At 33.6% G+C, this 27,156-nt stretch overlaps 1 protein-coding gene across 1 annotated transcript in view; it reads left to right on the forward strand.

The window, feature by feature from the left end:
- Window positions 1-1,629: 1,629 nt before the first annotated feature.
- Window positions 1,630-27,156, forward strand: part of LOC111057432 (homeobox protein E60-like) — a 30,792-nt gene continuing 5,265 nt past the window's right edge. Inside the window, exons 1-2 of the mRNA XM_039441449.1 lie at window positions 1,630-1,708; window positions 23,726-24,058. Coding sequence (XP_039297383.1) covers window positions 1,630-1,708; window positions 23,726-24,058 — 412 coding nt within the window. The remainder of the gene's footprint in view (window positions 1,709-23,725; window positions 24,059-27,156) is intronic.

Raw genomic sequence — 27,156 nt, forward strand, 5'->3', positions numbered from 1 at the left:
TTAGAAATAAGTTACAGAATTGCAAGTTCTCTCTTGTAGTCTTTTTGTATGTAAATAGTTGCATCGGATTGTTCTCATCCTTCTTCCACTAATCTGTCATCTTATTCTTGTATATACTTCCTTTTTTAAATAATTTCTCTTCGACGTTTCCGATTCAAAGTTCACTTAAGATGAAAGCCTAATCAAATCGTGAAGTTTTACTATTAAATAGTTTCTCAATTGTAAATTGTTACAGGTTTTAATACTTTCAATATCAATAAGAAACTCTAAAAATAGATTCGATCTATTTGTGCTTTAAAGAGACACTTGCGGAGCACGGGTTACCTGTTAGTATTTAATAAATTTATGGGTTCACGAGTTTTAATAGCCGAGATAGATTAATCCAAGTCATATTAAGTAACATTCCACGTGTCTAGAATCTATATTAATGGACAAATATCGACTGTACTATTCTAATATAGTAGGAGTATAGAAGATAGGTAGTATAGATTTTATTGAAGAAATTTACATTGATGGAACTGAGAGAGCTGCTTCATAATATAAACAAAATGGGAAGGAACTTGAGAATCTGCTATTTGAAATCCAGTCTAGCATCACTTTTTTTTTAGTTTTTCCTCCAATGTCATAATTGTATTATGATTATAGTATTTTATACAATAAATGAATAAATAAATAAATAAATATTGATTAAGAATTTTAATTGAATGAATTTTCATAAGTTAATTTTCCAATATAATTGGATCAATAATATGAGACCTGATAATATTAAACTCACTCAGAATTAATTGATATTATGGATGTGCAGTTCAAGACTGTATAGATTGAATACTATAAACTAGTTGAGACTAATCAATTTCTCGATTAGGGTAGTCTCTTAATTCGAACATGATTGAACGGCAATCACTGGCAATGGATTATTTATCGAATGGATTGGAATAAAATTATCCTTATATTCTATTTTCTTTCAAATTCACATGCAGAGAGCACTACCTTCCACGACATTTAAAACAGGTATCTACTTATGTTTTTTCCATCTGAATTCTGTTGGAGATCCATTTATTTTTTGCAGGCTGATTCCTGACATTGCCATTTTAACTAATATCTAATAACTCAAAGTGTAGAACAGAGTTGAAGTTTGTTTCTTGAATTCTAGCTTTTCAAACACTTTTTACAAGGGTTTCTGTGTATCAAATCTTGTTGAATAACAGGATATGAAATTGGATAATTTGGACTGATGCTGTTTACCGATTTTATAAATTCGAATTTGAAAAAAAAACTTTAATGCATTTACAAAAAATACATTTCGTATTCCACAGGTAATTTGATACTTGATTTTTCACACTTGAACAATCTGATGATGATGATGATGATAATATTGTGTGCATTGAAAGGCCTACCTTCATATTTTTCTATTATTCTGGTAACGTAATATGACATAAATCTGTTGTTTTACTAAATCATTTTAAGTTTGAGTAGAGCCGAAGGTTTCTCCAAGTAGTGGAGTTATTCGAAACACCACCTCACTGACAAATAATAACTAGAGACGCGAATATAAAACAGCCAAATCAGAATTCAAAATTGTATCGTGAATGTAGACTGTTTTGGGCTTTGATAACTCGATAGAGGATTATGATTCATCAGAGCTTCATCACTGTAGATCCATTGAGGCCAGATAATGAGATCATTGAGGGTGTAACAGATGACTCCTGTAAGTACATAAGTGCTGGCTAAGAAAACACTCGAATGCTTAGTATGCCATTGATTCATGTACAAGATCATTACGGAACAAGTGAAGCCTTGGATAGCCGGCGGCCAACTGTATTATTAACAGCTTCTCTAATCTTCTCCAACTACAAATTGGGGTTTTGTTGTTTGTGTTGGATGTTCAATTCTCTCAACCGTCCGTCACATCAGTTCGATTTATCGCTTCATGTGATACTGAATGAAGTCTCTGAATTATATTGTTGAATCACTAATGGCTATTTGAAGATTGAAATTTCAAGTAGAATTTGATGAATAGGGTAGAACAGAATAAAATAGATTATTTTAATTTACATTTGTTCCTTTTCAACGTGGAAACTGTGTTTCACTACCAGTATCACTAAAGTATCAATGTAGAATAAATTGAGAATCAAATTTAAATAATCATAAATCTCAATTGGAAAAAAAATTATACACAGCAGTCTTGAAAGTACATTCAGTTTAATTGTTTAAAACGGTTGGGTAGTACAGAAGAAGATAAAATATTTTCATTTGAATTTTTTTCAACATAAAAACTACCAGTGTTTCACTACTAGTATATTTATTATTTATTTAGAGTATCAATGTAGACAAAATTGAAAATCTAATTCATATCATTAAATAAATTTCATTATAAAGAACTTTCATTATAAAAAATATCATTATAAATTTCAATTGGAAGATGATTTATACACAGTAGTCTTGTAAGTACATTCAGTTTAATTGTTTGAAACAGTCTCTTGGGAATTTGAATCACTGTCCATATTCACGAATTGTCCATAATATCAAATAACTGGACAAGTATAAGAAAATGATATCTAGATTTGTTGGCGAGTCAACATGCAGCAAATTTGTGTAGTTCTCTTTATATTCCTGACCCTCTTGAAGATATTCAGTCAAGTACCGTATGGCAGAATATTGTTCAAATGCCGGGCATTCAAAAAGTAGAATTTGATGAATAGAGTGGTATAATATCTTTGTATTTTCGTTTTACCATTTAATAAAAATAATGTTAACATTCTTTATCATTGTTATGATTGAATAAACATTATTTTGAGTGAGACTAGAACACTAGGACAATTATATATGAACACTAATCTCGAAGCTCTAATTCTTCACACAATTCGACTTTCATGCTTCACACATTCAATTCATGATTTTGATAACTGATTCAATAAGTTTGTTGATTTATTGATTGATTTCTACAGTTCTGTTTCTCTTAATCTTCATCATCATCTTATGTTTTATTCCTATTGTCCTTTTTCCCTACTTTTTCCTTTTTCCTCCTCCAACATCATCATCATCTTCTTTTTCTTCTTCTCCTCCTCCTTCTTCTTCTTCTTCGTCTTCTTCTTCTTCTTCCATCAACCCTAATTCATGGCCACGCGCCACCCGCCACATTCCTAATATTCTGCTGCCTTTTTCTTCTAACATTTTTTGCCTTACTTCCTCCTCTTTTATATTATTTCTCCCTTCAATCCTTTCAACCTGTCACTCTCTCTGTCTCTCTCCATCTATTCTTCACCGTCTACTTATCGTTCATTTCTTCACTCTAATTTTTCATTCATTTTTGTCAAATCGTCATTACCTTTCATCTATTCTCATCCTCCTTAGTTTTTTTCCCAACTGTTGGTTATAATCAGTTATATTGAATGCTAGAAACGGTTATCAGAATCTAGTGGATTTTAGGATTGGAGAGGTTCTTATAACATTATCCCTTCGCTAGATTATATGAGATTGACACAATATACTATCGAATTTAATAAGTGGAAATCATGATCAATCACTTACAAAATAATAACACTTGTCCATCATTTGAGCAATTATATGAATCTTCAAGATAATACTTGTACTTCAATCGCGATAGTTATTCATGCAAGGAGTGATTACACTCACTCCTGCAGTGAGGTCCACGTTACAATGGCATTTGGTAATGGTATTGCTATCCTTGACTATCATTCAACAAAGCGGATAGCGCTATCTCTTTCTCGCTTTGCTCTGTTGCCAGATCGTCTTTCAACAATGTAGAATCAATAATTAATTGACAAAATATTTCATCTTCATTATGAAATTATTGAAAGATATAATTTCTTGCTTAATGAAATATAATTGATTTTTAAATGAGAATGAACAGTTAATATTACATCAATAAGCCTGTATCAGCTACCGTCTATAGAAGGAAGCCTGTATCAGCTACCGTCTATAGAAGGCATTGACAAGACAGAGGATCGGCAACGTTGATCTCCACTGCCATTCTGTGGATTCACTGGACCTCACTATAGTGTGTTCATTGGCGTATGACGTAATAGCAAGCCCTAATGAATAATATTTAGAGAGAGAATATGAACACGAGGAAGATGCAAGAGACAATATATGGCATTTTGAATCCGTTACTTTGTTCTCTCATTTTGAGATAGTTGTTTCCTGATTAATGAATCATAACATAAAGTATAAAAGTTTTAGAAGCTCCATTTAAAAGTTATCATGATATAACAGGTGAATCTACTGATGCCTATTGGTAATGAATTTTCAGTTCTCCTCAAACAATACTAAGAACTTATTACAAAAAATACAAAACATGGTACATGCAGTGAGTATAGAATGTAATAGCATAGAGGAACAATAGCGTAGATATCCCATGGTTTGACGACTTGACAAAAGACAATGCTCTCATAGCATGTACCCAGAGAGTATAGAATGTAAGAGAGTATAGATGTATAGAATGTATTACCATAGAAAAACAATAGCATAAGTAGATATCCCATGGTATAGGGCGTTTATGTCGCGATAGTTCATGTAATTCTTTCCCGTGAAGCTGTGTGACACTGGTAGTCTCTCATACTGTGCCATTCATACACTTTCACCCCAACAAAACAGTGAAATTCGACAATAATCAAACGTAATCGGCTTGAGATAACAGTAAAAGTAGCGACATAAACGCCCTATACCATGGGATATCTACTTATGCTATTGTTTCTCTATTATTTATTTTTATGCTATTGTTTCTCTATGGTAATACATTCTATACATCTATACTCTCTTACATTCTATATTCTCTGGGTACATGCTATGAGAACATTGTCTTTTGTCAAGTCGTCAAATGTACAATAGTTTCCTAATTTTATAGACCACTGTATTTTGAATGAAGAATGTTTACAAACTGTTGACTATTTGTAATGAATTTGCAATTCTTCTCAAACAATACTAAGAACTTATTACAAAAAAGGTACATGCAGTGAGGATAAAATGTAAGACATTCTATACATCTATACCCTCTTACATTCTATACTCTCTGGGTACATACTATGAGAATATTGTCTTTTGTCAAGTAGACGAATGTACAATAGTTTCCTAATTTTATAGACCACTGCATTTTGAATGAAGAATGTTTACAAACAGTTCGAGGTCTGTGCTGAGAGGATGCTTTGACAGATTCGCAGGTAAAGGAAAATTGGTGGGTTGTAGGGCTACCGCTTAGCACATCATTAAACAGCAGGATAGTGTTGGGACAGTTGGGTGTTGGAAATCGAGAGAAAAGCAGATTAGCTAGCAGTGTTTGTTGACACCTGGCGATGAGGTGAGGCTGAGGGGGATTTGTATTATCAGTGGTTGATAGTGGTCCATTGGACGTGGGATGCTCAGTTCAGCAGCTGATCGTGTGGGGTCTGTGATGAAGACATCACAGTTGTCATAAGGACCACCGTGAGAGGTACAGTCAGCGACTCGCTTGTTAGCCGTGTGACGACTACGAGGACCGAAGTACACTCGCTTCCCGCACCAACTGGACCCAACTGGCTTGTTAATGTGGCACGCACGCCACGGTAGACCTATCAGTCAGTCAGGTGACCGACGTTCGTGCTCATGTTTTTACATCGAAATCAACCCTACTGTCCCTACTACATCGGTTCTCTCGTACTCTCCTCAAGGTGTTGACAACTACTGTAACGTCTGCTGCAACCCACTTAGGATCGCACCATTCAGAATCCAAACAATTATAAACACAATACATACATAATAGACTGTGCCTTACCATTGATTTCCTTCAGCAAAATTATTACTCTGCATCTCTCATATACGTTTTTTGATAATAAATAAAAAGACAGTGAGGTAATTAAAAAGATAATTTCACAATTAGATGAAGCTTGAAAAACTGAATAACTTGATGTATAATTTGTAGTGAATTGAACTGTATAACCCTACGAAATATGTATTCAAATGCAGATTCGAACTAACACACGTTCACTCACTCGACATAACACAAGAGAGAGAGGTATATACAGAGCTATTGTATATAAGTGTAAAAGCCAGTATATATTGTAATCTACATAAATAAAGTACTCAATCAACCAATCAATCAATCAATCAATCTAGTACACTCCTGGAGGTATCAGCAACTACTTTAATATGAACTGCAACCCACTTAAAGCTGCGTACAGACTTGAACGCCACGAACACTCGCATTTCACTTTCGATCATATCTGATTATATCTGTATTTGTACAGAAACAGTAAGGTACTTTCTTTTCTTTATTGACTCATAAAATAAGTACATCATCAAAATAAAAGGGAGAGAAAATAAGGTAACCTTGTGCTATACCTCTCCCAAATTTATAAAAGGTTACACATAGTCCGAAATAGGAGGTTAAGTCTTGTAGTTTTAATTCTGATCTAATAAGCTAAGCATCAACTGCTGATGAAAAGAGAAATGCACGTGTTCATGGCTCTCAAGTCTGTACGCATCTTTAGTTCAGAATCCAATAAAATTATTATAAGCGAAAACCACAATAATTTATTGTGTATGACATTCTGTGGAATATCTAAATCTCCTTCAGCAAAATAATAATATTGAACTCGTGAATAAATAATACCACCAGTAAATGTGACATTACAGTTACAGTGAACAAATAATCATATAAACATATATACAAAGTTCCGAATCTAAATATGTACAATGACTGCAGAATTGAGAATAAGTGATTCTACAGTACCAATCAGGGTTGCCAATATATTGTCTCATTGTTTGATATTTGATGCAAACTAAAATCAAAAATTTACTTGTCTAGTACAATCTAAATTTGGATGAATGTTACAGCACAGTAAACTCAAAATATGCACTTATTGTCTCTTTTCTGTTTAGATAAATATAATATAATTTTCTGTTACTTGTAATATAAATAGAAATACAAATATCATGTGGTATTTTGTGATAAAATAATTCAAAAAAGGGTACTGAGATTTGTATTTATATTCAAAATATGCAGTATTGAATGGCAGAAATTTCTGAACTGGAATAGGCCTGGAAGATCATTATCGATGTCTACACCTCCTATTCCACATTTTCGAAACATCTCCCTCTGTTCTTTCATCAAAGTCTGTGTTGATAACTATCAGTTTTAAACTTAAAATTGCTCTTAACGCAGATAAACAGAATAGCGCCCCTTAAAGTCTACGGAATTAGAAAACAGAAAGTTCTAAACTACTGTATTTTGAACTCCAAACTACTGTATGAAAGTCTACGGAATTAGAAAACAGAAAGTTCTAAACTACTGTATTTTGAACTCCAAACTACTGTATGCCGAATCCCTCTAAATACCATTTATATGAGTTTAAAACTTAACACTTCTTACTGGTTCGGAAACGGAACTCATCCAAAGCTGTGAGTCGATTCATCTCTCATTACATCCATTTCTTTTTAAAAACACTATATAAATATCATCACCACCGTCGCTCTGCCATACAACTCTAGCAGAATTCTTCTTAGTTTATACTTGAGTTTCCACTTCTTGAACATTACTGTCAGTAAATAATGTAATGTAGTATCCAATTAAAATTTTTTCCAACGGCACAATACTACTATAAAAACAAACTATAGTCACCGCACGAAAACTGTTCGATGTAGATTGAAACAGATGAGTCCCCCCTCACCCCACTACCGCGCACCCATAGACGTTGCTAATTCGACAGATGTATTATAAAAATATCAATATTAATTCTCATTAATAATAAGCAGTGGAACAACGTTGAACAACTTGTATTTGGCAACGTTGCACTCATTAGTTCCAGTTTCCATCGGACTATTTTCTTGCGGTGACTATAATTTTGTACTTCTTATAACATTTTCATAGTAATGTATAGACGGTAAGGGTCCACACTATTTGATCCACAATAAAATTCCTTCTCATATAGATGTTCAACCTCTTTCAAACCTATTTTCTAATTTTCTATTTATAAAATATTCTCTCTTGTTTATCTTTTCCTCTCTCTCTATATTCTCTTTTTGTTTCCTTCCCTTTCGAGCTTTCATCATCTACCTGTCACACTTATTTCCATGCAAGTTCTAACGTGGAAATTTTACTCACCATAAGAACTGAACACACATGTAATACATGTAATACACATCTCTCTCTCCAACTGCGAATCTCCTTCCAACTTCCAACTTTCAACTTCCAAAGTAATTCTCTTCCAACTGCGAATCTTTCGAAACATCCTCTTAGCACAGACCTCAAACTGTTTGTAGAAATTCTTCATTCAAAATGCAGTGGTCTATAAATTTGGGAAACTATGCTACATTTGACGATCTGATAAATTATACAAGCTGAGAGTTGATGTACACATACAACTTCTTGTAATACAACTACTGTATCGAATTAAATACAGCTGTTCACAGTGAAAATACTGTTAAAAATGTTGATACTTCATTTCATGTCTCTCAGTTTATAATTAAATTCATCCATGAGTTCTGCCACTGTCTCTGGTTTGAGCAATTATGAAGTCTTCTCATGAGATCGATAGTGGTTTGAGAAGGCTGTGAAAAAGCGTTATGAATAATCTGATGTTATACAGAGCAGCATGGCAAAGCACTGAGTAGTGAGCATGGCTTCAGCGCCTAACCTAATTGGTTGTGCGGAGTTGGCGTGCTCTGCTGAGTTGGATGACAGCATAGGTATATGAACCAGGGTTTAGAGGCATAGGTTTATGAGAAGGTAGGTATAGTTATATAATATGAACCAGGGTGAGAGGCTAGTGAATAGTGAGTTTGGGCGACTTTTCTAGATCGATATAAGCCTCGCGCCTACACAATATTGCCTGTCTACTAGCGATTTCTTTCGCACCGTAGTTGGAACTGACAAATCGAACTAAGTGGACAAAGAAGGTTTGCTACAAGATGTACCTACAAGAAGAAAAGGAAGAACATGAAAGAAGAAGAAGAAATAGAAGAAGAAAATACTGATTCCTTGGTACAATTTGAAATAACAGTTCCAGTTGTTACTCTTAATAGTCTGGAGAATCGATAAAAAACAACAAATTATTTGTAAAGTAACAACATAGTACCTTTTTTGAGATCTTTTTAATATAAAATAACAAATTAATAAGGAAATGGTAAGTAACTAACAAAACCGAATAGAAAAAATGAGTGAAGATGGAATTATAATACTTGTCGAAAAGTTATGAGCTATATTGTACACGATTAGGCGAATTCTCACGGTTCCAAAGGGAAGAAGGAGTTTAATTGAATCGCCGATTACTGCTGCTTATAGAATTAGTTGCTTAACTTATGAGAAACAAAGATTGAATATAGTCTGAAATTCTTTATCTGAGTGCACCATCTGAAGAATTTAATCATGGACGACGATGCGATAATTGGAAACACAATTTCCGCTTCTCTTCAACTATTATATAATCTATGTGATAGTCGTCGACTGTAGATTTTATTCTCAAAAAATAACTTCAGCACAATGACCAAATTATATGAGTTGGAGAAATTCTAGCTCCTATCAAGAGCCTATCAATCATCATTATTAACCAAATGATAGAAAAGTGTAATTGAGTTCTATGATAAAAGTGATTCAATTGTCAGTATATTCAGTATTGTCAATATTCCGGTGCAAATTCTACTCACGTTTATGTTTATATGTCCCTTTCTATTAGACCCACTACAAGAATATGCAAAATAATACTGTAAAATGGAAAACTATTCACATCTCATACATCAATTTTGACTGCATGGAGTCTTTCACGAGCATAACAGGAAAAATAAACTATTTTTGATGGAAAACCAATAACATGCTGATTTTCGTGTGTGTGAATTGAAACCTATCAATTGAACACTCATCTTTCACTTACCTTGTCAAAATTGACGATCAGTGAAAAGAAACTACCTTATAAACGAGCCGTTGATAGCAATATTGCAGTTTCGATCCTTATCCTTCACCAGCGGTTTTGATTGTGAATTCTTATTTATCCACAACATAAAAAGACTAAGATATTGTCAATACTGTAGTTGTTTGCTATCCTTACTTCAGTTAGTTGTTTGCTACAACTAACTTACTTCGAAATACTCGAATTATTTCCACAAAACTCTCTTTAGAAATACAAATGTAAACGATCATCCTTTCCAATCACCTACATGAAGGAAAGGGAGGTAAGATCGACTATTATTCTCAGACGTGGAGTTGATTCGAGATCTCATTGAACAAAAGTTATTCAATATATACTTCAAAAAATTGTCTTTCAAAATAATTCCTCTCTGCTTCAAATTAGTCCCATCTTCTACGTTGCTTATACGAAGACACATGAGAAGCTATATGAAATTTTTAATAAACCATTCTAGAATGAATATTGAAATATTGTCTTTAAGAGTTGAATTTCAAGTATGACTCGCTCACAATATTCCATTCACTTTTGATATTATGTTCTTGTGATTCAAATTATCTTTAAATTTATTATAGATTTCTGAAATCGTGTCAGCTTTTGTCAAGGCTACTTGACAAAATAGCATCACTTGCTGTAGAACTCTAATTTTAATATTAATCCCCTTCAAATGTATGATATAGTTCCAAACATGATTCAGCTTTAAAAATATTTGACCTAACATCTTGAATAGAAGAAATATTTGATCCAAATATATGAAAGTGGTAAAAATGATATTATCCAAATATATGAAAGTGGTTATGTATTTGAAGTTTAACATAAAAAATATTCCTGTATTTCACAAAAAATGCATCATTTTCTGATTGATTCTAATTAAGTATTTGAAGGCAGTCGAAGAGTAGTGTGAGGACTGCTAGCCGATATGGTAGGCCTAAGTGAATACCAATGCCAATGATGAGTATGGTATGGCATGGGGTAGTAACGCAGCCGTATTAATGACCTAGTCGTATTCAGTCTCTCTCAATCACCGTCTTTCTCATTTCAGCACTTAGCCCGTTCATCTGTCTCTGTTCAGGACTGCTTTCTCTCGGCACACTCTTCTTTCTTCATACCCATCCTCTCTCTACTATGTCGTGTAAAATATTCCTTTACACAACTTGGGTGGTCTCTGAGCAAGGTTGTTGCAGTTTTTTGCAACGAGAACTTTTCACATCAAACGCTTTATCCTTTTCCTCCGTCTCGATTCGCTGTTTTTATTCTTACACTTTCCGGACTTTCCTGCCTTCTGTGTTGCTCGCTGTCTCTCCTTCTCCTTCAACTTGTTACCGCTGAGAGCTTTGCCTTGCTTTGTGCCGTTGGAATGAAGTTTGATCGTGGAGATGAAATTCACCAATAAAGGATATCACTCTTCACTCTCCGCTACACTAAATTTCACAGAAAATTAGTCTAACAAATCTCAACTGTTACGATTTCCATACGACTTCCGTTGATAGTCAACCCATTTTTTTCTCCCCAACGATAATAGCTTTTGTTGCAGAAAAATAACTTGATTAATCAACTAATGTTAGTCTACTTTTTTAATGAAGTATCTTTGAATCGCGTACGCAAAAACGGCTATTATAAACCCCCCTCCTTTTATCACAACGGGCCTCAAATGAAGAAAAAATATTACCCCTCCTGAATTTTGAATTTGACAATTTACTGTGATTTATAGCAAAATAATATTCAAAATAGCTTACAAAATATTCTTACTCTGCCTATTGAAGCAGAGCTTATTCATTTGATCCTCATATCCATACCTGATTTACATGGTGAATTTTGATTCTTTTGAATAATTTCTTCTTTTATTAAAAGAGCGTAAGATTGTTAATCCTAATTATTTATGATCAAGAAATGGGTTCTCTCAGCTGTTTTTCCTCCAATAAGAACTCTTTAACCCTACCATTTCCAATATCCAGAGTTTTGATTGGGGAAATGAAATTGGAGTTTTCATTATTCATCAGAGAACATTTAATTGGGATGTTCATAATCTGAATCATCATGCTAGATGAACCGATGGTTTATCTTTCATGATGTATATTTCCTATGTATATAGGTATATCATTATCATGAATATACTTCCCATTTACACACACACTTACAAGGAAATTATGTGAAATACCGGTATATACATGCTTATAGTATACCTCAGTATTTAAGATCATATGTATGTTTCCTATGAAGGTATTACATACTTTTTTCAAAAGGAATGTGTTTTAAAAGGGAGAAATGAATTTTTGCTTTTCAAAAGACGTATTATAGAAAAATCATTTGTGGAGCATATCATTCAAATTGAGGAAGATAGATGTTAAAGAGTGTGATAGGCTGAATCCAAAAAATTTCGTTTATTCAAAAGAAATAATTATTTAGTTTGTTGATAGTGACATTTTTAAAATTGTTTTTGTTTTGGTTATAATGTTAGTCCAAGTATAGAGAAAACTCGACTAGAAAGGTTGCTGAAGTATTATTTTGGAGTTAGATAGACTGACTGATAATAGAACATTTTTACGGAGTCGGAAATCACTAGCCAAATGGCCTGATGAATTTTAATGATATATCTCTCTCTCACCCCTCTTTTTCACTCTCTCTCTCTCATATCATCGTTCCATCACCCTCACTCTCATGCTCTACCGTTTCCTCTCTCATTCCTGGAATGAGAATAAGAATGTAGGTGGGACCGCATGTTGAACGAAAACACAATGACCAGAAACATTCGATAGATAATGGGAGATTAATGAGATAATTAGTGAGAGTTAAACTAATGTGCCGGATATTGAACCAGAAAATGAAGGAAGTATGTAACTTATGCAAATGACATACATTAGTAATGAAACACTGGAATAAGCACCTGAAAAATTGATTCCACTATTATTAAGTATAATACTTAGTGCAGGTTGCACAAAAGCCGGTTAGATTTTAATAATGATTAATTCCACGAGAACCAATCAGAGAAGCCGGCTTATCAAAAAAAAACTTTCTCTGATTGGTTCTCGTAAAATTAATCACGGTTAAAAACTATCCGGCTTTTGTGCAACCGAGCCAAAACCACTAAACCAACCAATATAGTATAACCTATAATCCAATAAAACCAAGCCTATACAGAGAGTTCTTGAAATCGGCCCATGGCCTAGTACTTCAATATAAGTACTGTAATTGCTATAGTTGATAGACTTTTGCTTCCACATTTTCATTCATCTATCATAGAGTAGTCTACATAATATAACTCTTATAATCATTTTTGTATATTGTAGAGTAAATGAAAGATTATAGAGTAGAAAGCAAGGTTCAGTGAAAATCACAGCCGATTATTATTGCAATCTTGCAATGCTTTCAGTATAGATACAGGTATATATAGATACATAGATACTTATGTATTTACTAGCCAACAGATAACGAACCAACGCTTACAGCCAGGTAATAGAAACAATAAAGCACAAATGGATCTCAAAAATCGTGAATTAGAAGAGTGGAATAATTTTATCTGATTTACCTCTTCAGCGTGAAATAAGTAAGCTGAATCAAATGGCTTCTTTTGTTATACGACATGAAATAGGGATCAGATTAAAGACTAGCTAGAATACATTTGCAGAACAATTGATGAATTTCCAACGTCAAAGATGACGTTGTCATCTAGGATACTCTTATTGTTATTGTTCTGTCAATTTTGTAACATTTTGAAAGGTCCACATCTGAATATCCCTTTGATTTAAAAAAAGGAATTGTGGGGGTGAAATATCAATGAAGAGATCTAGTTTTTTACATTTCCAGTCAAAGATGACGTTGAAAATGAATTTGATGGATAGAAAGCATCTAGAATACTTATTGTTCTGTCTATTTTGTAACATTTTGGAAGGTCCACCTCTGAATGTCCCGTTGATTTAAGGAAATGAATTGTGGGGGTGAAATATCAATGAAGAGATCTCGAAATTTGACACATATTCATAATCCAATGTATCACAATAAACTATACAACTCAAGAACTCTATACCATGTAACATTTTTGTTTTTAAATTTTCTTGCCCATTAATTTCTGCTCAAAATTTTCAAGTTTATTTCAATATTATTGAAACTTTCAGATTGTTTAGTGTTATTTTCGGCTCTTATCAACCCTTCGAAATTCAAAATTCATCAGTCATATCTCAAATAGGTATTCTCTGAGTGTTAATCTTTGGTGAAAACAGAAATTTTTAACTTAACCTCACTTTGGACTATTTATGTGCCAAAATCAAGGAATTGAAGAAGTTTTGGGCAATTGCTTGTTTCTCTTTCCAAATATCGTGTTTGTGACTGTTCTAATAAATAAATAAAGCTAGGAAATGTAGGAAAGTCATCTTGTCTCATCCTCAACTTTTCTTAGATTCAAACTCGAGAAGATTTAATGGACTGTTTTGATTTAGAAAATCTTTCAGTGAAGAGATCGCAAAATTTGATTCATATTCAGGTCTATTCTATCCAATGTATCACAATAAACTATACAACTCAAGAACTCTATACCATGTAACAGTTTTGTTTTTAAATTTTATTGCACATTAAAGCTAGGAAATTTAGGAAAGTCATCTTTTCTCATCCTCAACTTTTCTTAGCTTCAAACTCGAGAAGATTTAATGGAATGTTTTGATTTAGAAAACCCTTGAATTTAGGAGCTCGGTACTCCCACATATTATTATGATTGTGGGTGTATGTGGGACCTGGATTGTTAGTGATTTAGTTACTCTGTCCATTAAAGATATGATAGTAGTTAGTAGATATATTATGGAAGCCAGTCTTTATCTGACCAAACGTCAGAAACATTATTGAGTTCTTCCTGTGAGCTCTCAGCTCAACAAATCAATCATTTTCCCCATTTATTTCACCTTCACATCACTGTCAAGAATGAACAGACGGTAATTCAGAACAAAAGGTGCGCTCGTATTACAATAATACTATAATTGAAATTCATTGGAACCGCTCCTAGATCTAGGGCCATGTCCTATTTGTACATTCAAAGGCATAGGCCTATCTCGATTGAAAATATGTTCCATTGTTGTCTGTAAACTATTAACTTGAATCGGTCTCAAACTTATTTTAATTGACTTATAAACTTCTTGACTAGAGTTATGGTTCCATGAACAGAAATTCCACTGTCAACTGTCATACAAAAAAGTTAAACTCAATTTCACTCTCTGACTTGGGAGAGACTAGAGTGCTCTAAAACTCAAATCAACGCTCATGGAGAACATTCTTTTGTTGTTTCAATTGAATGCTCTAGAATTGATTGCGAATTAAGGATTCCCCACCAAAATTCTATTTATCATCATTCATATGTAGATATAAGGGATTTAGGATATGTGCACAAGCAGTTTCTTGTAGCGCTTGAAAAATGTATGAAAAAAGTGTGAAAAATGTTTACCCGAATCTACATTATGCTATTGTTTTTCTAGAATATAGAAATCTTGAGATAAACATACTATTGTATATTAAAATCACTTCACTCATAAATGGGCTACTTTATCTAAATTAATAAAAACAATATAACAACTTGTTATTTTAAATACTCCTTGAAATATTTTAAAGTTTTTAATAAAGGGTAGGTACTACAAGTTGTTATATTGTTTTTATTGTATAATTATATTTTCCTATTTTGAATTTTATTTGAATATTTTCCATTAGCTTTATGCTGTCTGTGTGCATAGGTGCAGAGAGATTCAAATTGAAATTCTACCTTCTAGCATGTTAATACATATCGTCCGTTCGTCCTATTCCAGTTGAAGTCTAATCAGTGATTAATAGATAGGTTTTCATTTATTCATCATTTACAATCAACTTAAGGACAAAGAAACAGTCTACATTATTATACTTAATTAAACTTCAATTATACTCAATTGAGTTTTTAAACAACACTATTGTTTCCAACTTACTGAATGCATTCCGTCTAAGAAGATGGCGGACTTAGAAATTTTGATCTACACTTTTCTAGTGTGACTGATCCTCCACTCCTTGCCACCTGCTTGGGTGATTATCATCATCCAGTTCACTTCATGGTTTGGGCCAGCATGAGAACATTAGAGCCCTCTGTGGGCTATGCCCGAACTATTACCAGACCATTTCCACGCACGAATCCACCAGCTATGAACAGTATTTGTGTCTCACGTCAAAGCTCGATCTTTTTCAATAATATTGAGTACTTTCAATACCTGTATTCAGTAGACCATAGTTCCATTGCTCCATTGCTCAGTTGAGTATTTTGAAAACACAATAGCGTCTCTCAAAACACATTTTACTGTGAGATAAATATTAAATCCAAAAATATTCAATGAATTTTAAAGAAAATTCTGGAAGTTTCAATTTATTTCTTGTTTTATGTTTGTCTCACATAAAGAGGGAAACTTTGTTATCGTTATGAAAAAACTTCCCTTTTTTGTAATGAGTCTCACATTATCCATGCTTTATTTATTAGTATGAGATTTTTTAGTACTGATGTGGAAAGATGCATCACTAGTTATTCACCTAGCAATTTCTGTATTAAGTACCTAGGTTGAAATCTACTGTAGGACCATTACCATCTCGTTATCGAAGCAGAAGCGCATTCTTTCATTGAATTGATAACGCATAAAAGTAGAATTTCAAACCAAGTGGAGAAATTAGACTATAATGTTCAATCCCATTACAAACTTACAATCCTAACTAAATTTCTGTACCCAATGATTCTATTAATTGATACCTTGAAATTGCTGAAAGCAGTTGTGCTAATCAATTATGGAGGCTCAAGTCGTGAGGTTCTGTGATCCTTTTCAACTCTCATTCCCTTGTTTTCACATCTAATCGCACATAAGTTTTGTTCGAGTTTACGGCCGAGCGAAAAAATCAAATATGTAGAAATGAGCGGCTACGGATTATTAATGTGTGGCCAGATCATTAAGAAGAGAGGATTCCAGCTTTCCTCAAGATGGTTTATTTTAAGTGGCGAGTATTTCATGAGGATTAGGCTATTGAGCGTTCATAACACTTGAGGAAATTATTCAGGAATGCTCGCTGGTCCCCAGCCGAAATGCTTGTTTACTAAGACGCAGCAAGAACATCTCAAAGTGAGCAGCCGTTAATAACAAGTTATTGGAAAGCTTGATGGATGAAGTGCTAACTCATTAGCACTGACAAGTGTTCACTTGGTTCTTGGTTCTTGTAATCACTAATCACCAGAAGGAAGCTACAACGTCTGAGTCTGAGTTTACGGTTTACCGTCTCAGCTTCATGGGGAGTTGAGCGTCTTCAGCTCTTGCATCTTAATGATTGCAAGAGCAGTAAATATCCTCCACTAACAAACATTCTCTGCAACAGATCAATATTCGCATACTGTACGAACAGTGTACAATGTTTACAAAGGTGTTTTGTCCTAGCTACGTTTTGATGCTTGGCTAATATGCTCCACAAAGCTTAGTTGGCAAAAAAAAACTTGGGTGACCATTGCCCATTGCCGACTGCCACCAATATATTCCGAGCCTCATAACCATGGAAAATTGAATCTAATTTTGAAATTCACACTTGTATCCTCTCTAAACTTGCATTGTCTTCACACTTGTAATAGTATATCTTCTCCACACTTGAAGGATCCTCTTTGATCATAACGCAACTAGAACTGCTCATTTGAAATTACAAATGTTCTCACTGTACTATGAGACAAACACGAAGAAATCAACAATTATTGCCGTTCAAATTGCTCATTAAACTCACGTATCGAATTTAATCAGCTCACGAAACAACATTTAATCAGCTCTTTTTTAATTCTCTTCATATTTTTTTAATTCTAAAATTTTCAGATGTTGATACCGAAACTCCTAGCCCCTCTAGCGAAAAGAGTAGTTCGATGATGGTCATTTCTAAGATGATGGCGTCTCCTTGCTCCGTATAAATTTATTGCTGATCCTCTTGTCATTTCGCTCTCATTTTTCATACTGTACATTCATAAATGAAAAGGACATAAGTAGTTTATCATGCAAAATGATGCTCTTGTGAAATAATACATACGTCATCCTTCACACTCAACTAGTAATAGACCAAACTCAATTTGTGAAAATGTAATCATAGTTTCAAAAATTAAAATGTAAGAGGACGTCACTGTTAGCTCGGTATCATTAACTTGAAATTACTCTCAGAAAGTTTTGATAATTATTTTTGTAGAGTAAGTTTCCATGATCATCTTCAACTTATCTCTTTATCACTCAACTAGTGAAAATGTAATCAAGGTTTCAAAAATTGAAATGTATGAGAACGTCACTGTCTGCCCCCCGGTATCATCAACTTGAAATCACTCTCAGGAAGTTTTGATAATTATTTTTGTAGAGTAAGATTTCCATGATCATCTTCAACTAATCTCTTTATTACAACTAGTAGCTTATAATTTCTCGATATATTGTTCTCTTTAGTTTTTGATAATTATTCTCGTAGAATAAGCAACTCAACTGAACTCTATATCGACTATTAGAATTTTCAAATGTATTGTTTTCTTCAAACAGAAATCAATTAGTACATCATTGTGTGAGAGATATTATCATCGACAGTATTCAAAAAAAGTAGAATAAATGATTCTTCAGCCACCTGTACATCTTCTTCCTCTAACCTTCTGGGTAGATGTTCTTATTGGAAATGTTCCGGCCCAGCTAGTTTCGGCTGCAGTCTGTAGACCTCATCCCGTGGATTTGCACTCAAGCATGTCTGGATCCACTCTGTCAAGTTCTGCTTGATAGAGTCAATTCATTTTCTTGTCAAATTGGCCGTTTGATGGGTCTACCTTGCCTCACTATCGATTCAAGGTTTCCAAATTGAGTTGAGGTTACTTCTGTGAATATTCTATTTCCTAGTAGATGATAGACTGAACAAAAACCAAATTACATAATTCCATGCTGTTTGCAGGTTCTGATGAGATCATTCACAATTCAATAATGATAGTAATCAAGCTATATTATACATCAATTTAGTCCAATCCTTCACAGTGTTTCACTGCGATAGATAATAATGTATTTCATGGTGAAGGATCTTTTTTCGCTTGCTGTTTATGAGAGTTTTCTCTGCCTCATTGGTAGGGGCGCCCCCCCACTCAAGCACATGGACGCAACGGGCGCAACCCCCTGAAATTGGGAAAAAAATCTGGGCTGCTTCCTACCACCCACCCTTGAATGAGAAACCCAAAAAAGATACCCTCAGAATTTCAAAGACGCAATCTGCGTCCAATCATCCAAACCCCCACTTGTAGGCACCCCTTTCATAAGAAATATTTGTAGAAATTGAAATTGTTCAGATTGTTTTCGAATAACTTCAAAACTATATACCGTACCTGAAAATCAAGTACAATACAATATTGAACCCAATAAATGTTAATTGAGATGAAGATTGGCAACTTTTATGCTGTTACCATTATTCAAAATTATCGAATCTCAATTTCGAAATGATCAAGGCACTACCAATCATACAACCTACTCAGTTCACTGTATTTTTAGACAATGAGTAGAATAGAATTGAAAATAAATTATTTCCTCAATATTCGCAGGTTGAATTTCTGATGTATCTTTTGAAAATACAGTATTCCACTTGGAGTTTGAATGTTGGGGAGACATCATAGATTCAATTCAATTCAATCAATCAATTTTATTCAAATCAACACAATACAATATACATAAAAGAAATCACAATCAAAAATAAATTTCTAATAAAATACAAAAACAGGCTTCATGGTGGTGTGTGCTGAATAGAAAGTAAGGAGGAAAAATACCTAGCCAACTATTGTTTCCCATGTAATAGTGAGGTAGAGGCTATAAAAGTAAGGAAAGAAGGGTGAAGAGGAGAAGAAAATGGTAGTATTGGAGAAGAAAGTAGAAAGAAGAGAAAAAAATGTGCAAAAATTGTAAGCGAGTCCACTTTCAGCAATTATTGTATCTAAAATAATTGGTCTTGCAAACAGTAGTTTGAGCAGAAATCCCGAGATTCATACGTCGATATGGAATAAAAAGTTACTGTATGTCCAATTTTCAATTTCTAGTTTAGTTTTTCTACTAATCTTAGAGTCTATGGGGAAGTGGTCCGGAATAAGGTTTATTATTTTAGTGCTTTTATAGAGATTAGAGTTTTAAAACTCAAGGATGCTGTTACTGACCAACCGACGTTTCATTACCTAAGGTAACTAGTCACATTTCTTTTTTAGGCCTTGTTCAGTTGGTACAGTGAATAAAACTGCGGTTTGAAACAATCCATCAAAACTGTATGCGTTGTTCATTCAAGAAAATCTACAACTACAATACAATAACTGAACATTGAATTTCCAACCAATAAACTGATAAATTGAATTTTAATTCATTTGGAATGTAACACTCAACACATTTGAATAAAAATGCCATACACAGTGGAAATCACACTAAAAAACAGAATAGTAGAGTACAATCAGTGATTAGAAATATGTACCTATATGTACATAGTCAGTTTTCGAGAAATAATAAAGTTTTCCAACAGTCTCAAGCGAGACAATTGGTAGCTGATTCATTAGTTTTGTATTGTTCCAATAATAGTATTTTATTAATACTTAAGACATAAACAGATACCTCTACAGATTTTACTATCTGATATATTTTCTGTGACCTTCCTTGAACTGTTGTTGATTCTGAAATCATTGGTTTGGTATTGTATCATCTTATGCTGAAATAATATAATATTCGCTATGCACTCCTTGGAACAATAAGTGAATAAACAGTGATTATTCAATCAATTTCCAATAACAGAAAAACTAAGATTGATGGAAGAAGCAAGCGATCCAATTACAAAGTTCCACTCTCTTCTTGTGTTGGTGGATAGCCATTCAAACGTTAGCTGACAGATTTACGCTAATTGGACCAATCACACGAAAGTAAACTTCAAGTGCCTAGTGCAAGTCCACGCCCACAATACGCTCTCATTGGCTGATGCGTTTGCTTCATGATAGACACAATTTTGTAGAACGATATAAATTGAATTATTTGGGTTTTCGAATCCATATTCCCATATTCAAGTCTTCAATACAAAATAATGTTTTCAAGATGCAATGTTGCTGAGCTTGGAGAGTTAATTTGGCTTGATCTAGGGTGCATAACAAAACATTTCGTCATGATCAATGTCATAATGATTAATAATTTATTTATTTATCTATGAAAAAACAGGTTCCCGTAATGTGTGTTACTTCATACATGATACAGCATTTACATAGTGTTAAAAAGGAATTATAATGAGGCAAATTTCATTTGCAACAATAGTATATGATAGAATATAAGTTTATAGAGGATTAGGAATTCAATTAGAATCTTCAATGTGGAAATTGGAAGAAATTATGGTAGGTTTTACCTTGAAACGTTTTTTATAATAATTGATAGATTTTCAGGTGCTCAAAGACCAAAATAGCAATTGGAAAGTACTGTATTAAATTTAGGAGGTTCATAGCTCAGAACATGTTTACATGTTGATAGGTTACAGCAGGTCGCGTCGCAAGAAAAGGTAATGGATTCCAGTTGATCATGAATCATGAATCATGATTGTCGAAGTCTCATTTCCTCAATTTCCCATAGCTTCCAGAAAGTCCAGCAAAAACCTTATCCCCTAACCTACCCTTTTACCTTTGAAACATAATGCTGTGATGTCGTGCTTTGATGTGATGTGAACAGCTAACTTCCATTTTGCTTCAGTTTCTCACGAAATGGCCAAAATAGGCGCGTGATAATCTAAAATCGTGAGTAAATGAGTCCCTATCGTTAAGAGCTTGATAAATAATTAGAGAAATATTGAAAATTTGAGAAATATAACAAACTCATTCACTATTAGTTCAGCTAAAAAACGAAAAAAATGTTTGACAATATGAGATGAATGACTTAGTAAGAAAAATGTATCCAAGAAGTAGCTGATTCCAATGTTTCAGGTTTGAAATTTCAAGAGGCTTAGTCAATTTGAATTTAGAAAAATCACAAACTCATCCACTATTGGCACAGCTGACAACAATGTTAAAAGAATATGGTTTTTGATGAATGAATTAGGAGAAAGATAAATTCATTCATAGCTGAATTTTAAACCTATTTTATACCTCGAGAAAAACAATTTCATATAATTCATCCCTTATCGAGTTATTGAGTTTACTAGAGTGCCGGGCAAGGGACATGCTAGCCCGGCCATCTTTGAATTTCAACATCTAATCTACGTCAATATTTTAAACCAATTTTCTATGATATTACACCTTCAAAAGAAAAACAATACCACACAGATAACGGAGATATGATACACTGATAACGGAAATATGTAGAGGTCAATGACCTCTCACTCTAGCCATCATTAGATGTCAATATCAAAAGGATCTCAATTTTCCTCATTTTCTACTATATCTCAATATATCTAAAACCAGATTGAAATCGCAACACTCATGATGGAGTTATTTAATTTTAAAGGTTTTAATTTCCTTCAAACCACCCGCTTGGAAACGCACGTCGCTGGCCCGGCCATATTTGAATTCCGAAAAACGAAATGAGTCAATATATTATACTTATTTCCTACTACTCTATACCACCAATAACAGAATTCATACCTCAACCCCAAAGTCTTCAAGTTTGATAGGAAATTTTAAGTTTTTTCCACCCCTTCGCCACTAGTACGACACATAAAAATGTCTCTGGCCCAACCATGATTGAATTTCTAGAACAAGCTATGCTAATATTAAGTAGCCTTACTAGACACTCATTAGTGCCTTACTATTCCATACATATTTCATACATGAACTGAATTTATACCTAATCACGAGATGAAGTTGATGTGGGGTATAAAAATCACCTTCTCCTCCCCCCTCGCCAGTCTTTCGCAATCGCCCTATAAAGGAAAAGAGCTATAGGCTAATTTTTTTAGTAATGTATGTATGATAATTAGTGATCTAAATTCAATTTATACTATTTTTATTATTTTTTGTGTAGTTGAGGAGTTGATATTGTGGTAATTATTTATATTAAATAAAAAGACTTAGAAATTGTCAAAAAAACCACAGACTTATTGATAGTTAGAAAGACCGGTTTCGGTTGTTACACCATTGTCATTCACTGATAAACTCCAACATTGTTTATCAGAGATTGACAATGGTGTAACAACCGAAACCGTTCTTTCTATCAATAACTCTGTGGTTTTTGACAATTTCTTGGTCTTTTTATTAAAATTTTTATTATTATTAATTTGTTGCGCGCAGCATGCAACACGACGTGATCTCCATATATAGCATTAGCAATCTATTCCCTAACAGCTTCACAGCATTCAACCAATGTGTAGGGTACTCAAACTACCAGCCATTGAGTCAGAGTTCTCGAAAGCGTCCCAACATCCGTACTTCACATTGATGTGGGAATCTGATTGAAGAGCTTCAACCCTGGTTATCTCTCAAATTCGTCCTAAAAATAATATTAGATGAATATACTAAGAAACTGTCAAAAACCACAGATTTATAACATATTTATAAGATTTATAACAGATTTAAACTGTGTTTATCAGAGATTGACAATGGTGTAACAACCGAAACCGGTATTTCTAAGTATCAATAAATCTGTTGTTTTTGACAATTTCTTGGTAATTCTATTTAATATGAATAATTACCATAATATCAACTTCTCAACTACACAAAAAGTGACTATGAATAATTCTTTTAACGCCTCAAATTGGCTAATACAGGAGGGTAATATATTCCAGGTTTCCAATCGTATATTTTGTGTAAAACTTTGTTCTATTCTATTCTTTATTCTATTTTGTTGAATGTAGTAATGTATGTGTATTGGCTGTTACAGGTCCTCGCACGCGGCGCAGCAAGCGAAAAGAGAAAAAAGGAGAGGAGAAAAGACCGCGCACGGCATTCAGCGGCGACCAGCTGTCTCGCCTGAAGAGCGAGTTCTCGGCCAACCGATACCTCACCGAGAAGCGACGCCAGGCGCTGGCCACAGAACTCAACCTCAACGAAGCGCAAATCAAGATCTGGTTCCAGAATAAGCGCGCCAAAATCAAGAAGGCAACGGGCTCCAAGAATCCGCTCGCACTTCAGCTGATGGCGCAGGGCCTCTACAATCACAGCACTGTGCCACTCTCCAAGGATGAGCAGCAGCAATCTGGTGATACCGATTCTGGTAAGTTACAAATTCATTATACAGACACATTTATTATACAGACAAATTCATTATACAGACGAATTCATTATACAGACAAATTCATTATACGGATAAATTCATTGTACAGGCAAATTTATTATAAACACAAATCCATTATACAGATAAATTTATAATAGTGATGTAAGCTAGCCCTACATGGATGCATATCATGTGAGCACGGTCATCAAGGTGATTGTTATGGCAATATTTGCCATATTTCAATATTTAATGAACTGTGTATGAACAGATAACAAATTCAAAGAGTTTTGTGATGAACGTTCCAAATTGATGTAGTATTTTATTTTTATCTTGTTAAAAAATGTAAACTTCAAATGTAATTAAGTGGTAATTACAAATGCACATTCACAACAATACAGACAAATTCATTACACAGAAAAATTTATTATACAGTTAAATTCATTATACAGATAAAGTTATTATACAGACGAATTCATTATACAGATAAATTTATCATACAGACGAATTCATTATGCAGCTAAATTCATTATACAATAAAACGAGCTGAAACTCCCAACCACTTATTTACAGAAGTAATGGTGTTCACTTCAAGAGCAGACTTCATCAAGTATCATTTTTACATGAGTTCAAAATTTGCTTGTGTTTTGAAAAATATAACATTGTATATATTTTTATTTATGATCAAATGGTGGAATTGATAAAAAAATTATCTTTCAAGCAGTTGAGTGCATCAAGCAGGGGTGCCCCCGCCACAAGTCTTTTTATATTAAACACTGCTGCCGAAAAATTGTTTTCAACCCCCCTCCCCACAAAGAATTGCAAGGACGCAGTCTGTGCCCTGCTATAACCCCCTCCTATAGACACCCATGCATCAGCAATACCTTTGAATCAACAATATCTTCTTCTATTCATCACTGCCTCTTACATCTACTGTATATGAACTCCAAAATTTCGCATAAAATATTTATTTATTTTATTTGCTAATCTTCCCTTTTATATTTATCAAATTTCTTTCAATGAAAGGGAGGTGAAGTTTGATACACATCCTTACAAGCTCGTTACAATTCAAGCACATCACATAATATTACATGCTGGATTTAATTCCAATTTATGCTACTTATTGAAAAGCACTATTTGAGGTTATTTCATAGAGTACAAAGTAAAGTATCATTAGTCAATATGAAGATGAGATACGATTTGATGATGATTCTCAATATTGTATTATATCTACATTAAACCATAGAGAAACAATAGCATAAGTAGATATCCCATGGTATTGGGCGTTTATGTCACAACTTTTACTGTTATCTCAAGCCGATAGTTCATGTAATTCTTACCCGTGAAGCTGTGTGACAATGGTAGTCTCTCATATTGTGCCGTTCATACACTCTCACCCCAACAAAACAGTAAAATTCGGCAATAATCAACAGAAATCAGCTTGAGATAACAGCAGTAAAAGTTGCGACATAAACGCCCTATACCATGGGATATCTACTTACGCTATTGTTTCTCTATGATTAAACAGTAGAGTTTGAGCGTAGGTTATGAACTGGACGTTCAAACTTGAATATCCTGTCCTGAGATTGGACTTCTTGGGAAATTATTTTCAAGCATGTACGCATTACGAGAGATGCAGTGCGAGATACATGATGAGAGTAAGATGTGGTTATGAGCTAGTGGACCTGCAGCTTCCTCAGCTTGAAAAATCTGAATTGATTTTCCAATAAGATTATAGTTAGATCGGTAACCACGTGTAAATTAATACTCCAAACCATAGCTTGAAGAACGTCTCTACCAAGAGGTCATGAGAGCGGCAGGTGAAAGAAACGATGAAGTCTGTCACTCCAAGTACTGCTTCCACTCCACTACCACTACTGCATCAGTGCAAGTAGTGTGACAGCGTAGTCATGGCAACGATCAAAAATATCCTTCTCTGTTCAATTGGACAAGAATACTTAGTCTACTGCCTTCTGAGCTGCAATAGCATTGTCTGATATGAAACATTGCTCTCATAGTTTTAAGCTTGGCTCTTGATATTAGTACACGTCTAATCAATTAGTCTCACGTCTGTGAGAGAGGATTTGGTTTAATTTGAAGTAATATAAATATGAATATCACTACCTACTAGTCTGTTAACAAGATATTTATCATTATCTTCCTATATTACAGTGCATTTCTCTTATCATCATTGTGATACGCCTCTCAATGGTAGAGAAATCATTTATCATTTGAATAACTATTAGGATTAGACATTTTGAAATCAAGCTGTTTGACTCGAGTATTAATAATTATAAAATCAATATTGTTTTCGATGTGTAATAAGATATCATGAATGATCATAAGTTTAATTTCTCATTGAAACTGCAGTGCGATGCTAGTAGTGTATCCAATTGCTAGGGGTACTAGATTTGATAGGCTACTAATATTGATGTTATTATAAGATTCAGATTCTGATTCCTTTATTCATGTGTTTAACAAAACGAAATTCAACTTACGTTCTAACGTTATAAATAAATACCAGTAGCAGTAAAATAACATAGTGAATCATGTAAACTAAAGAGTTCTACAATAATATTGAGCTATAAAAATGATAAAGTATGCGAAAGTTACTACTGTAATGTTTTCACATGAAACGGTGAAGTTTGGACCATTCTCAGAGAGCGTATCGAGGATACCCTCCCCTTCAGCACTTAACCGTAGATGAAGAATGTTGAAAATTCAAACGAGATATTGATAAGCAGAGAGTATAGAATTTAATAGTATATCTGTTAGATTGTACAATTGTTTGAATTCGATTCTAGATATATTCGCTGATAATTTGCGCAATATTAATGAAAAATTTTATCAAGCTCTTAAATTATAAATGCTTAATCAATTTTGCAGACCATAAAAATTTAAATTTCAAATTCTTCTTCTTAAAATAGGCTTGCTATCTATTCTCTTTTTTCAATTAATCTATTTTTTTATTATTTCTTCAGTCTTTTTCCTATTTTCTATTGTGTCTTGTGTTATTTTCTATTTATAATGTTTCTTCCAAACTATTTTTATTGTTATTTTTTGTTTTTTTCTCTCTTACTAATTTAGTTTCAGTTTGTGTA

The sequence above is a fragment of the Nilaparvata lugens genome, chromosome X, assembly GCF_014356525.2.
Source record: "Nilaparvata lugens isolate BPH chromosome X, ASM1435652v1, whole genome shotgun sequence".
Taxonomy (NCBI): Eukaryota; Metazoa; Arthropoda; class Insecta; order Hemiptera; family Delphacidae; genus Nilaparvata; species Nilaparvata lugens.